This window comes from Protopterus annectens, chromosome 7.part0 (genome assembly GCF_019279795.1).
Source record: "Protopterus annectens isolate FY-2018-M chromosome 7.part0, PAN1.0, whole genome shotgun sequence".
NCBI classification, from domain to species: Eukaryota; Metazoa; Chordata; order Ceratodontiformes; family Protopteridae; genus Protopterus; species Protopterus annectens.
In genome coordinates, this window is record NC_056739.1 from 630,350,914 (window position 1) to 630,365,101 (window position 14,188).

The 14,188-nt window shown below is 40.3% G+C and overlaps 1 protein-coding gene across 2 annotated transcripts in view; it reads right to left on the reverse strand.

Annotated features, from left to right (window-relative positions):
• Positions 1 to 14,188, reverse strand: part of TTC39B (tetratricopeptide repeat domain 39B) — a 1,202,733-nt gene that overhangs the window by 49,380 nt on the left and 1,139,165 nt on the right. For both annotated transcript variants that reach the window (XM_044077204.1, XM_044077205.1), the window contains one exon: positions 1,038 to 1,154. In XM_044077204.1, coding sequence (XP_043933139.1) covers positions 1,038 to 1,154 — 117 coding nt within the window. The remainder of the gene's footprint in view (positions 1 to 1,037; positions 1,155 to 14,188) is intronic.

Sequence of the window (14,188 nt, forward strand, 5' to 3'; positions counted from 1 at the left end):
ATGAAAGATTTGTAGCACAATGTGCTGTTACTATCATTTGAGAGATCTTTGCGTGTATGACTGGAGAGCTTCAAGGCATTCTAATCACACAGTCATAACAATTTGGTTATGATGACAGGCATGGAATACCACCTTGGCTTCCAATCTCAGGCAGCAACTTGTCCATTCACATTTCTGTCACAAATAAAATATCTTACTGTGGCCTGATTGCACTGAAAATGTGTTCTCTCTGAAGGACCCATTTGCTGCTTTCACTACAACACTTGAAAGGAATGTGCATAGTTGTCCGACACCGCAGCATGAAGAACACAGTTAAGGCTAAAGGCTACTGAAGAGATACAGGCCATATAAGTGAAACTGACTTTTTACATCTCCTTTTATACATTACAGGGCTCTGAGAAAGTTATCTTCCCAGATAAAAGGTGGTGGTGGGGTCACCTCTGAAAAAGAGGAATCTGTGTCTACCTGGTCTGATTATTGCTAGACATTCTAGACTCAAGCTACAACGAAAACAAAACTCTTTCTATAAAAGTTTTTACAAGAATTAAAAATAAATAAATAATGCCTCAGAGGCCTGCATACTTAAAATGATATCATGCCTGCAGGTGTGACACTAATTTAACGTGCAACTTCCTGCTCCTGGGCACAACGTAGATCAAACCCTCCCCTCTGAAGAATGTTATCATCATGATGTTTAATTAAAAAGTAATTGCTGTATATTACAGTTCAGAACCAAAAGCAGTGGTGAGTAGTTGAAACGACTCAGAGAAAAAGCATTGATAATGTACAAAGGATTTGGCATACACATGGCAGTTCTCTGGCACTACTTACTGACCGTAGGCCTATTAATGCTCTAACCTATATGCTTTTCTCTAAAAAAAAAAAAACTTTATAATGTAAGTTATTTTATTTAAATTCACCAAGCTTACTATGGCAGTCCATTAAAACATGCAGACATGCTTTTGTAAAATATACACATGCAGACTGCATCAACACACACAAAAAGCACATTAAAATGTAAAAAGATTAAAACTTACTTTGCTGTTTCTATGAACCTGATGGCCTTCTCAATTTCTCCTTGCTGTTTATAAAGAAGTCCTAACTCATAGAAGCTGAAGGGTGTCAAGTAATGGTCATATCTAATTCTCTTCTCACTAAGAAATTAAAAATAAGCATTAGCTATAGTAAAACAGTACAACATGAACTTAGCATTTAGAACATTTTACATTTCACAATACTTGAATACTTATGGATCACAGCATACACTGTAATGCAACTAGGACAGGGCATAGGTAAAATGGAGCCCTAGGCAAAGGGCTCCATGTGTTCTCCCTCCATTCACAACCCCCTACGGATTCCCCACACCACCCACAATCCATCTTCTTCCTTTTCTCACATTTGTCTTACTGCTCAGTTTTTCCTGCATCCTTTCAGTACATTACGAGACTGGTCAACACTCTAAACTGTGGAGGAAAAAATGAAATAAGCTGGGGGTCTCCGAGGGCCCAAAAGCCATTCTATTCTGGATGCTCTGAGGTCCATTTTAGAGCCCCCCCCCAAACATTGATACAACGATGGCCTGAATAACAATAAGTAATGATATTATTCTTTCAAGACAAAAATAAGCAGTGCTGAAGGCTCAATGTTCAAAGCTGACAAAATAGAGGTTTTGCAATAAACTGAGAAGACAAATGCTAGCATGAATACATAAATTATATCTAGGCATCTGCACACAAAAAATGATCACTTTTTATGTGTCCTTCTGGTGTCAGACTGGAGTAAATGCAGTAATGGACACAGACATGCATTGCAAGTGGCTGTACATACATACAAGCTTGCCTCCCCATCCCTACCCCACAAAAGACAGACTTTTAGAGGTTTTCTCCCTTGGCCTTCTCTGAAAATAGGCTCCCACCCAGTCGGGACTTTCCCAGTCATCAAATGTCAGAAAATAAATAAATAAAGACTGTTAGCTCTTTATGCCACAGAAAGTGGAACATAGAACAAAACTCATGATCTCTAGAATTGTTATATTTCTAATACCAAAATTTATGAACTCAACCAACCATTTGGCCAAGATTACTTTAGAAGCAAATGTTTTATTGGAATAATATATGAATAACTGGAAATTATTCGTTATCAATTTTTGTCCACAAAAAAGTTATTTTTGTAGATCCATACAATGCAAAAGGATTGTTACTTACAGGAAAAAGAATATAATCAGGTGAACTGACTGAAGTTTTTCTCATTAAGACCGTAGGCAAAATGAAGAATCCGTACTTAAAAAAAACTCTACTCTTAAGAAGTTCACGGAATGGAGAATTAACTTAGATTTGCTCTCCTTGGTTTTCTGAATGAACTCTGGAATAATAGAATAAGGGGGGGTGTAAAGGTATTCTGGGAGTTCTATCAGGATTACAGCATCCCTGGAATGTTTTCCTAGATGAGAGACTGGGGGAGAAAGTTAGTTCTTAATTTTTGTCAGGGAGGCAGAACAGCCCCTGCACTACAGATGGGCTGAAAAAACACTCCTATGCATCAGCAGGAAATGTCTGAGCTTGGCTGTTAAAGAAATGACTTTCCCAGGAATGCAGTTTGCAGCGAGAAAGCAGTTTGCTGACACAGCCCATTCCTACATCCTCACTGCATTCTGACATAGGGGAAGGAAGTCAGTTACCCTTTAGTAGATATACCAAATATACTGCCATGTTGTTGGCACAGATGGTTATGACAGCCTATAGCAGGATGTTCTAGAAGCCTGAAGAGTAAGGAGGTTTGTTCTCATCTCTAGAATGTTGATGTGCAAACTGCTGACTGCTACTATACATCGTGGACAGTCTTAACTTGGCAATGCTGTGTCCATCCTATGGTACAGGCATCCATGGTAAAAGCAACTAAAGGCATAGGTGTGCAGCCACAACTTTGATGCATTTTGCATGCCCTAAATATTTTTGCTTAAAGAGACAACGGATCTGTGATTCACTCTGGGACCACTAAACTTTCAATTCCCAATGAAGTACCCTCAAATTAAACCTTGTGAAGAGAACTATGTAAATATAGTTGTGGAAATCAACAAAAATATCCTAGACCAAGTTATGTAATGGTGGATGAGCCCTACTTGAGATAAAGTCTAGAATGAAGTCTGTGAAAGTCAACAACAAGGACAGAGCCATCTGGGACTTTGTAGTCTTTCCAGCGATCCCTGAGAACTGAAACAGGCTAAGGAGAGATACCTAAGCAGACATCAACCTGCCCAATAAAGAAGCAGCCAGGAACTACTCATCTGAGTAAGGAATCCCCTTCATATTTTGCAGCCTCTGGTTCACTGAAACTACTGAGGTGAGACTGAGTGGCAGAGTGCTGAAATGGTAATGACTACTTCTACTGGAATAAACTCTTTTATATCACCTAAATCCAATGTATTTCAGGGCCTTTGTTTTGCATACTAAGAAAAACTTTGAGTAATAACCTAATCTTTTCTAGTCTGGTGGGACCTCAGGGATGGCTGTTTTTGGAATATTTTTAAGATTCTTTTTTCCTGAACTCTTTTGATGGGTTGGGATGTCTAGCAAGGAGAAAATGACACTAGGAAGAGGTGTGAAACAAGATGGTGAAACCTCTGTATACATCTGTCTTACCCACTTGTCCTGTATGCTGGCCTTCCATTTCTGCAAGTGGAGATGCACATAACCCCTGGCCCCAATGGCTCCATAGTGGGACAGTCGAACAAGGTCTCAGGGATTCTGGTGTTGTCCCATGAAGGGAGGGTCAAGGCTCCCTTAGGATGTTGCTGTTCCTGCTTGTGAGTATGCAAATGTTCTGAAAGTTACTTAGGTAGCTTTGGTTTCTTACAGACCTTTGATTGTAAACCAGAACTGAAGCAGGCTCCAATTATGTCTTAGAAAAGGGCAAATTTGACAAGAAAAGCTAAAAGGGTCTTTGCCATCCTATTCATGCTGTCCAGAAGCATCATAATACTGAATAAAAAAAACTGAGCAATCAAAGGGGAAATTTATAATGGTTACATAGGTGGCCTCAGCAAAATCTGTGAACTGCAGCCAGGTGTGGCAGCTTAAGGCGGTGATGGTGTTTGCTGCCAAAGTTGAATTGTAAACTGATTTTACTGTTGGTATGAAAATGGATGACAATTGCTAACTGCCAGCTGCGATCTTTGTTTCAGATGGCCATCTGGCAGATGATCCAGTGACTGATGCCTATTATCTGCTACCTCTTACCAGAATCCAATCACATGAAGACAACAGTACATGACTCAAACAGAAAGTGGAAGACACAAACATGACACACAAACATGTTTTGTCCAGCTGTCCATGGTCCTGGATTCCTTCTTATGGTGATGGACAACAGGGGTCTGAGGAGTCCGAGCTTTAATGGAATGGCCATAATGGCCAGAGTAGAATCAGGTTTGGGGTGTCTAAAAATTCCAATACTTGGGATACCAGAGGATCTTGTTTGGTCTCCTTGATAGGTGCCACCAAATCAGGGCTATGCCATGCTGTCTAGTCTCCAGTTTTGCCACTGTTCTACAGGTGAGACCACAAAGGAATTTTTTTATTTGTTTTGGGATCTGGGACACCTCCTGCAGAATATTCTCTGGATACTCTACAACAGAGTCAATATGCTTCCTCATGTATGTATGCATGCTACCAACAGGTCTCAGAGATGACGGATCTTAGAACGATGAGGAAACAAAAGGGTCCAGTTATCGTTAAACGATCCTGTATAAAGCTTCAGAACTGCAAACTGGGCTGAAGCCAGTCTCACAGAGGGTGTTGTTATCAAGGATGGCAGATGCAGAACTGCCTGTTCTGATGATGCCATAATTGATGCTAGTGTGATGGTCAAGGCCATGAACCATAATTCTTGCTGACAGAAGGCCAGTCTCTCCCAGGTTGGCTCTAATGTTGAGAGACTGGGCACCAAGATCTGACATGGGAATCAACTTACCAATCAAATCGGTGTCTGATGTCGATGACCCTGTCTTCAATGGTCTAAAAGACAACCCCAATGAGACTGGCATAAATGCCTATAATATCAGCACTGAGCTTAAGCCTGTGGGTCCAATCCCTGATACAGACCAACTACATTCACATCAAATACTTTGACATCAGGACGGTCAAAATTGAAAGCTGAAATTCAGAGGTCATGTCCATAGCCATTGTTGACTTTTCTCTCAGTGCTAGCATTGGCACATCTTGCTTTGATGTTGGCCTCTTTGGGACTAGTGACAGAATCATGGAGCCAGTAAGAACACAGATGACCTTGTAGAAAAGGGTAGGGCTAAAAATAGCCACCTGCAATATAACCAAAGGTGGTACAGGCAATGGACATCTTTTGGTGGGCTCTAATAAAGACTGCTATAAACTTGCCAAATTTCTGCAGGAGTGATAGAACGGGACATTGAGCCTACTTGCAGTAGTTTAGAGCCCATAACACATGAGTAAGCAAGTGTGGAAGAAGGTGGCAATGGTCCTGGGTGCAAGGCGTTATGAGGCTCAATTGACAAGTGAGGTTTCTTCATTTTGTTATGTACTAACATTTCGAAAAGAAACACTTCAGTGCTTTTTTGTAGTAATGTGCTGTTGCAACCAGCTTGCTACAATTAAAAACACAATGAGACAGTTACAGTTATCGCCCATGACACAAGAAATCTATAGATCAAAGATTTCAAACATGAAAGGCTAATAAGCTTGTCAAGAGATTTTTCATTATCACTTTAATCAGACAAATTACGAGCAACATTCACAGGTTTGCTTGAAGAGACTTCACCAATTTATCCTTTTTGGATGAGGACCCCAAGAGGCCTACTTTTGCTTATTAGCCTTTAGAGCAGAAACACAAGTTACTTCAAAAGGAGGCTTAGCCACTGAAGTCAAAAGAATCACTACACTGGGGACAGACTCCAGGGCTTTTTCCTTTTAAACAATTTAAAATGATCCTTTCTGTTCTTAAAAGACGAGACTAAAAACTTTAAAAATATCACACACAGGCAACACTTACAAAAAAAGTGCTTGTCGTCTGGTGGTATTTTATGTCCACATTCATTTTCTGAATGCGCTGTTACTCATTCTAAGAACAAGCACAACAAAGTAAAACAAAAAGAACTTCAGAATCAATGCTATTAATGCTACTGAGGAACAGGCAGACAAAATAACTCACACAGTAACTGCAAAATACTAAAAGGAAAAAAGGCTGAGATGATAGAAAGGCCCTAGGAAGGGGAAGATGTAGGGGAGCACAGTATCCCAAAAAAATGTAAATGGGCATTATCTAGCCTGAATTCTACATTGCTTGATAAAGGAAGTGACAAGATGGCTAAAACAAACAAATAAATAAATGAATGAATAAGAACAGACTATTAATATAATAATATAAAATGCCACAAAGATACTGGATTTGAGAATATTAGCCTGGGTACTTTGTACCATGTGACATCCTTACTGTACAGCAAGAGAGATAACTGAAGAGGAAAGTCTCCACATACAGACACACAGCATTAAGTATTAAAAGGAGCAGTTAGTACCCTGGGAGAGTTTCAGATACTAAGCTACCTAACACCCTGATGGCACTAATACTGCTGTTGATGTGGGTGGACCTCCTCAAACCACAGCAGCTTTGATAGCTCTTTGCAAAAAAAAAATATATATATATTTAGACTACTCATGTTTTAAGTTTGAAATAAAGGCTGTAAGCTACAGCCAAACCATTTCAGATTTTAAAAACACATTTTACTTAGGTGATGCTTAGCAGAATGCAATCCTTAGCATAATTTGGTAAGAGGGAACTACAAAACCATTAGCCAGGCAAAATATGGCTTTAACCTTACACATCATGCTTGGTTATTTTCAATTAGTAGCATTTTGGTAGTGAGACCAGCTATGTTACACGGGTTGGAGACAGTGGCATTGACAAAAAGGCAGGAGTTAGAGCTTGACGTGGCAGAGTTGAAGATGTTAAGATTTGCACTGGGTGTGATGAGGATGGGCAGGATTAGGAATACGTATATTAGAGGGTCAGCCCAAGTTGGAAGGTTTGGAGACAAAGCCAGAGAGGCAAGATTACGTTGGTTTGGACATGTGCTAAGGAGGGATGCAGAGTATATTGGGAAAAAGATGCTAAGGATGCCAGGTAACAGCTGCCAGGTAACAGGAAAAGAGGAAGGCCTAAGATAAGGTTTATGGATATGGTGAGAGAGGATATGCAGGTGGTTGGTGTGACAGAGCAAGATGCAGAGGACAGGAGGAAATGGAAACAGTTGATTTGCTGTGGAGACCCTAACGGGAGCAGCCGAAAGAAGAAGCATTTTGGTATTTGCTAAGAAAATCTTTGCAGTTTTACAACAGACTCCTAAGAAATGAAATGATGAAGTTCATCTGTAGTGTCTGCATGTAATTCATTTTTTGGTGGATCCCTACACCTGCATAGACCCATTCAGTCCTGTTACGGGCAAGATCAGGCTGGTGTATTCATTCCCCCCTAGAAGGAGAGACTCGGGTGGTTATGTGTCTAACTCCCTCCATCTTTTATCAGCTGTGACTTCTGTAATGTGGCTTGTTCCAGTGGGGGCATCACTATGACCAACCATTCCTGTCCCTGAAGCAACTGCTGATCTACTCCCACCTTTTCCATGCCACCCCCTTCAGTGCTTAGACTACCAATTGAACTATATTGTCTGGTGCAAAAGTCAGGACTTGATGCCTCTTTTGTCAACAGAGATGGTCACACTGTTTCTCTTTAAAATGATGACATTACAGACTTGCAAATGTTGTTTGAATGAGCAGTGTTTATTGTAGTTTTTTTTTTTTTTTTTTTTTTAACAGCCACGTAATGCTGTGCGAGGTCTATAACTTATGTACCAGGATTGACAGTCTCCAATGGCTACTTAGTTAAGGGAAAAATATAGCTACCCATCTAGATTTCTTTTTTCGTACATATATATCTATATCTATCTATATATATATATAGCTATATATATATATATATATATATATATATATATATATATATATATATCTATATATATATATATATATATATATGTATATCTATATATATATATATATATATATATATATACACACATACATACACACAGACACACACACATGCAAACACACATTTTTTCTTACAGATACCAAAAATTTCAGATGAAACAAAGTTGAACTGTTGATTTTTTTTTTATAAGTTATATCTCTGTGACTGATTAGAAGTGGAAAACAAGCTCCTTCAAGAGGACTCTTTTCAGACACATCCAGTAGCATCCCTTGGAGAAGTTTCTTATCCCATTAAAATGGTTTTCCCATCCCCAGACTTAAACACTTTAAACAGCTGAGGAAGACATGGCTGTCTCCCAATTCTTGGTGGCCTAAAACTACACTAGAGGAAACAGGAAAAGTGACTGGACTGAAGAACAGAAAATCAGCTAAGGCACAGACTTCACCCGTGCAGAAGCAAGGACTCTCAGGTAAGTCTTATTTTACCTATATTTATTATTATTTTTTTTTACAAACCAGGTACTGTAGAAGTCAGACCAACAGGATCAGGATAAGCAGTTAGGATTGCTGGAACAAGTCGGCTGAAAAGTAAGTTGTCCAAAGTTTTCATAAGCAGCGCACTTACCCTTACCCCTAAATATAAAGTCCACAAAACTTAAGGTACAAGCAGTATACTTTAATCCTGTCTGAAGCCCTTTAAAAATAAAATTAGTTTGACCAAAATAAATAAACCACAGGAATGATGTCAGAGCATGAATACTTACAACATCTGCCCAGTAAATGCACAAGCAGTACATTAAAATCCTGTCAGAATCATTAAAGTCTGACAGAAAGAAATGGCAGTTTAGTTGTTACTACATGAACACAAGCAATAAAGATCCACAAATGCACACGCACTACATTAAATCATGTCAGAACCCCTATGAAATAAAGTTAGTCTGACAGAAACAAATTAAGTTAACATTGAGTGAACACTCACCACATGGCCACTAAATGCACAAGCAATACATTAACATCCTGTCAATAGCCCTTAAAAATAAATTTAGTTTGACAGAAAAAAAATGTCAGGTAAGTTGTCACAGTTTGAGCCCAAGCAGTACATACCCTGTAAATGCATGAGCCGTGCATTGAATCATGTCAGAAGTTGAACCCCTTTGAAGTAAAATCTGTCCGACAGGAATACATGGCAGATAAGTTGCTACTGTGTGCATACTGACTATGTAACTAGCAAAAGCACAAACAGCACATTCAAATCATGTTATCATCCCTTATAAGTAAAAATTAGGCTGCCAGAACAAATGGCAAGTAATTGAACACAAGAGGTACATATTCTATAAAAGGGAACCGTACATTAAAATCATGGCAGCATCCCTTATGATTAAAATTAGTCTGACAAAAAATGCTGGGTAATGTGTTACAGTATGGACACAAGCAATATATATGTCTGAAATACATAAGCTGTAACATAAAATCCTGGACAAAGACAAAAATAATGGGGGGACAAAGCTCCAAAAATAGGGACAAATTTTAAATATTGTTCTTAGAAACTTAATAAGCTATTAGAATAAAAGTTCTTGTGTTACCATGCATTTTCTGAAGGCTATGAAGTTTGAGTTTGAAACTCAAACACTTGTTATTAAGTGAATTCAGTCCTGAATGATTTGCCAAAAAATCCAAAAACCCACAAATTTTATGAGGAACAGACCCAAAATATAAAGCAAAAATCTGGACAGTTGAAAGGTATGAGTCTTCTCTTAGAAGCAAAAACTAGACTAACAGAAAAAAATGCCATGCAAGTTGTCACAGTGTTACACATTTTGTTTTTGTCTCTGATCACGTAAAGCACTGCTCTACACATAAACTTTGATGAAAAATTGAAGTGTTAGCATAAATAGCACATTTCATCATCAAATAACCCCCCAGCCTAGTCACGGCTTGTATTGATCCCAGTTTCTTTTTTTTTTACTTTGTAATTTGCTCCCACCATTTTCTAAAGATCCCACTTCCAGTTGTTTTATCTCTCTTACTATCTTCCCTACTTCTAGTAAAGTTGGTTTAGACTTTGATTTCCATTTTCTAGTACTTGAGTTTTTTGTCAATTCCTAGTCTGTATCATAGCTCAAAAAATCATTTCCTTAGTTACACCAATTTGCTCACCCAGCATCTCTGACAGAGCAGTCTGCAGGGAATTTTTAAAGTCTGCCAACTCATTACACTCTTTCCTCCCCATCAAACTTCCAACATTTGCTGTCTACCAGAGAAAAAATTCTTTGGAGTCTACTTGGGGTATAAAAATACTTTGTAAAGACTTCCAAGCAAAGATTCTAAATCTTCCAAACTTTGTTGCATATTTGGAAGACATTCATATATCCCACTGTCTCTTTGTGAATTACTTATCTAATCTCTCTTTCCAATCCTTTCTAACCTCCTATAATTGATTCTTATAATTATCATGCAATATTTTATATGCTTTACTAATTATACGTTTCTTAATGGCAACTTCTGTTCTAGACCCTACTAAAAAACTCTATAGGTTCATAGGTGTGTACTAGGCTAATGGCCCTTGCCCTGGCTTCATGCCATCCGACCTTAGTTCCCACTGCCTCTATCAAGTAGAGCCACTGAAGTGATCCCTGGGGTGAACTTTCTATTTCCTATCCACTCATCAAGATTTCTCGAAGAGGGCCAGTGAGGTGATCTGCTTGACATGTATGGGAAGTCTATTCCAGAGCATGGGCAGTCTCTGGGTTATGAATTGTGGTAATGAGGTTGAGGTCTCTGGAGTGTGTTGTGTGAAGAGATTGGAATTTTCTTTAGATGTAGGATTTCTAACAGAGCTGGGTCAGGCATGGCTTTGTAAGTCAAGCAGAGATTCCCTCTTAGTAGATGACATGAGACACAGAATAGCTGGAGGTTTTTGAGTCTGTCCGTGTAGGACATGTGTTTAAGGCCTAGGATCCTCTTTGTGAGGTACTTTTGTGGTCTTTCCAGCTGTTGCATGTGCCTAGTGAGGTACATGCCAAATGGGACATTATACTCTATGACTGGCCTAATCAGGGAAGAACAGATAGAGATGATGACCTCTTTCTTCCTGGATGCAAAATCCTTGGTCATGAGATGTGCCACATAGAAGGACTTTCTGACCACAGTGACAATGTGGTGGTCAAAGGAGAGGTTGCTGTCAACCTGTGTCCCCAGATCTCTTATAATGCCTTCAATGTTCAGTGGGCTCCCATTGATGTGGTAATTAGTGGGAACTGAGTTTTTCCCAAAGGGGATGATGATGCATTTTTTGGCATTAAGCTTAAGCCCACGGTTTCGACACCAGTCATTGGTCTCACTGAGACCTTTCTGTAGGATGTCTGCATCACTTGGGGAATTAATAATGGCTCCCAGCTTGCAGTCATCTGTGAACTTGGTCAGCCAGGTTCCCTCCATGTTGGCCTGGACTTCTGAGAAGTAGATGCCAAACAGAAGAGGACCCAGGACCAATCCTTGTGGGACTCCACTTGTGACTGGTTGGCAGTCTGACTTTGAGTCCACTACTTTCATACTCTGGGCTCCATCTGTGAGCCAATTTGCTACCCACCTAGTGATATAAGGGTTGATACCTAGTTCGGTGAGTGTATCAATAATTCATGAGTTGGGAATGGTATCAAAGGCCTTGGCCATATCGAGGTAGGCTGTATGAACTGCCTTGCCCTCATTCACAGCTCTGGTGACTGACTCAAAGAAGTCAACCAGGTTGAGCAGGTATGATCTACCTTTCACAAAGAGATTAGATTTAGAGATTCCCTATATACTTGTTAATTAGGTCCATGATGATGTGCTCCATAGCCTCACATATTAGACTCATCAGGCTAATGGGGAGATATTTCCCAGGGTCTGTAGTCACTCCCCATTTATGGATAGGGATGACTGTAGCAGTGCGCCATTCGGTAGGGACAAAGCCTGAGGTGAGGCTGATGGAACAAGGCACACAGATGTGGTGCCAGTTCACTTTGTAGTTCATGTAAAACATAGCCAGGGATATTACTAAGTCCCATGGAAGCTGTATTCCTGGCCTTGGACAATGCAACTTTACCCTGTGCTGCAGTAATGCTGGGTGCCTGGCATTCCTCTGGTATTGTGATTGGTCCTTTAGCAGGGGAGAGAGGGGTAAAATTGGCACCGAACCTGTTGGCAATATCTGTTGGCTCAGTGTAGGAGGTACCATTGTGCAGTAACTCAGAGCAAACCTAGGTATTGCCATGGTGATTCTTGATATAACTATAGAAGGCTTTGTGGTTGTTTTTAGTGTCTGTTGGAATTCTGCGTTCATAGCCAGCTTTGGAGGATTTCATGAGGGATCTCAACTTTTTGTTGAGGCTAATAAGGGAGTTTTTCCAGTCTTGGGACTTCACATTTTTCTGCAACAGTTTCTTCCTTCTATTGTAGAGTTTATTAATGGCAGGGGACCACCAGATTGGCTTCTTTTTTTTGGAGGAGAACGTCTTGGTTCTGTTGTGTATGGCTAGTTCCATGCATTTATGTACGTGCTTGTACAGTGCACTGATGTATGATTCAGCAGTCATGCATCTATTTTCTATTGACATGGGTGCCATGAAATTAGCTACCTCTGTTTCTAGGAGCTCAGTCAGCTTTGGAGAAGTTTTTCATGGTGGTTACCTTTGCTGGGGGGGGGGGGGTCAGATGTGGATTTCCATGGTGATTAGTTTGTGGCTGGATCTAACCAGGGAGGAAGTGACTACTGGTGTAGAGCAACGGTCGCCCATGTTAGTAAAAGCCAGGTCAAGGATGTTGCTTCCTCTAGTGGGGGTTAGAATAAGCTGGTCTAAGGCATTGGAATTCATGAATTCCAGGAAGCATTGGGCCAGTGTATTGGTGAACGAGTAGTTTTCCCAGTTGATTTAGGGGTAGTTGAAGTCACCATGCTTAGGAATGTGGAGTGAGAGTCTTAGGACATGGTTGGGGACCTATAACAGGCTATGACCTGACACCGTCTTACCCAATGTTAGTTGTACCTGAAATATCTCAGATGCATTATGCTAGGCGACTAGTCTATAGGTGTGCATATCCTTTATGAATATGGAGACACCACCGTCTTTGGAGCTTCGGTCCATGTTCTGGGGCTGAAAGGTGTGGAATGAGTTATAGTCTGGTTGCACAGGGGTGCTTTCCGATGCTTTAAACCAGGTCTCCATTACAGCACAAATGTCAATGTTCTCCATTTTGAGGAGTGCTTCGAACAAGTGCATCTTGAGATTTAGACTTCTAGCTCTGAGCAGCATGATTGCATTTATTAAAAGCTTTTATGGTGGCAATTTGGTCTTTGGAACATCACCTAAAAAAATGCACTATAGGGGTGTGGCAAGAGCCTTAGCCAGTATCCGGAAATCCAGGGGTGACAGATACAGGCCGTTTTAAGGGTTTCCAGTATCTGTCTGCCTGGGATGACATGATTAACAGAACCTGATGCTTTGCCAGAGATGGCCTGCATCTGTCACCCCTGGGCTTACTGATACTGGCCAAGGCTCTTGGCACCCCTATAGTGCCTTTTTAGGTGGTGTTCCAAAGACCAAATTACCACCGTAACAGCTACAAACAAATGCAATCTGGGGGTCATGCTGCTCAATGCTAAAAGTCTAAATGTCATAATGCACTCGCTCGAAGCACTCCTAAAAATGGAGAACATCGACATTTGTGCTACTACATCAAAAGAAATCACAATCTCTCCATACCACATGATCCTGAGACCTCAACCTCATTACCACAATCAATAGAACATGCTGGCGGGACAGGTTCATAACCCAGAGACTGCCCATGCTATGGAATAGACTTCCCATACATGTCAAACAGAGCAACTCACTGGCCATCTTCAAGAGAAATCTTGATGAGTGGATGGAAAATAGAAAATTCACCCCAGGGATCACTCCAGTGGCTCTACTCAACAGAGACACTGGGAACTAAGGTTGGGTGAAATGATGCCAGGGTAATCCTACGGGCTAGGCTTGTAAAGGCTCCAAGGCCATTAGCCTAGTACATACCTATGAACCAATAACTGGTGGTCTTGCAATGGATGCGTAAAGGTAAGATGAAAAAAAGGTTTATCCTGAACACTGCAGTGTGCACTAGAAGAGCTAGATGTGAAAGTAGGTAAATAGAAGTTATGTTCT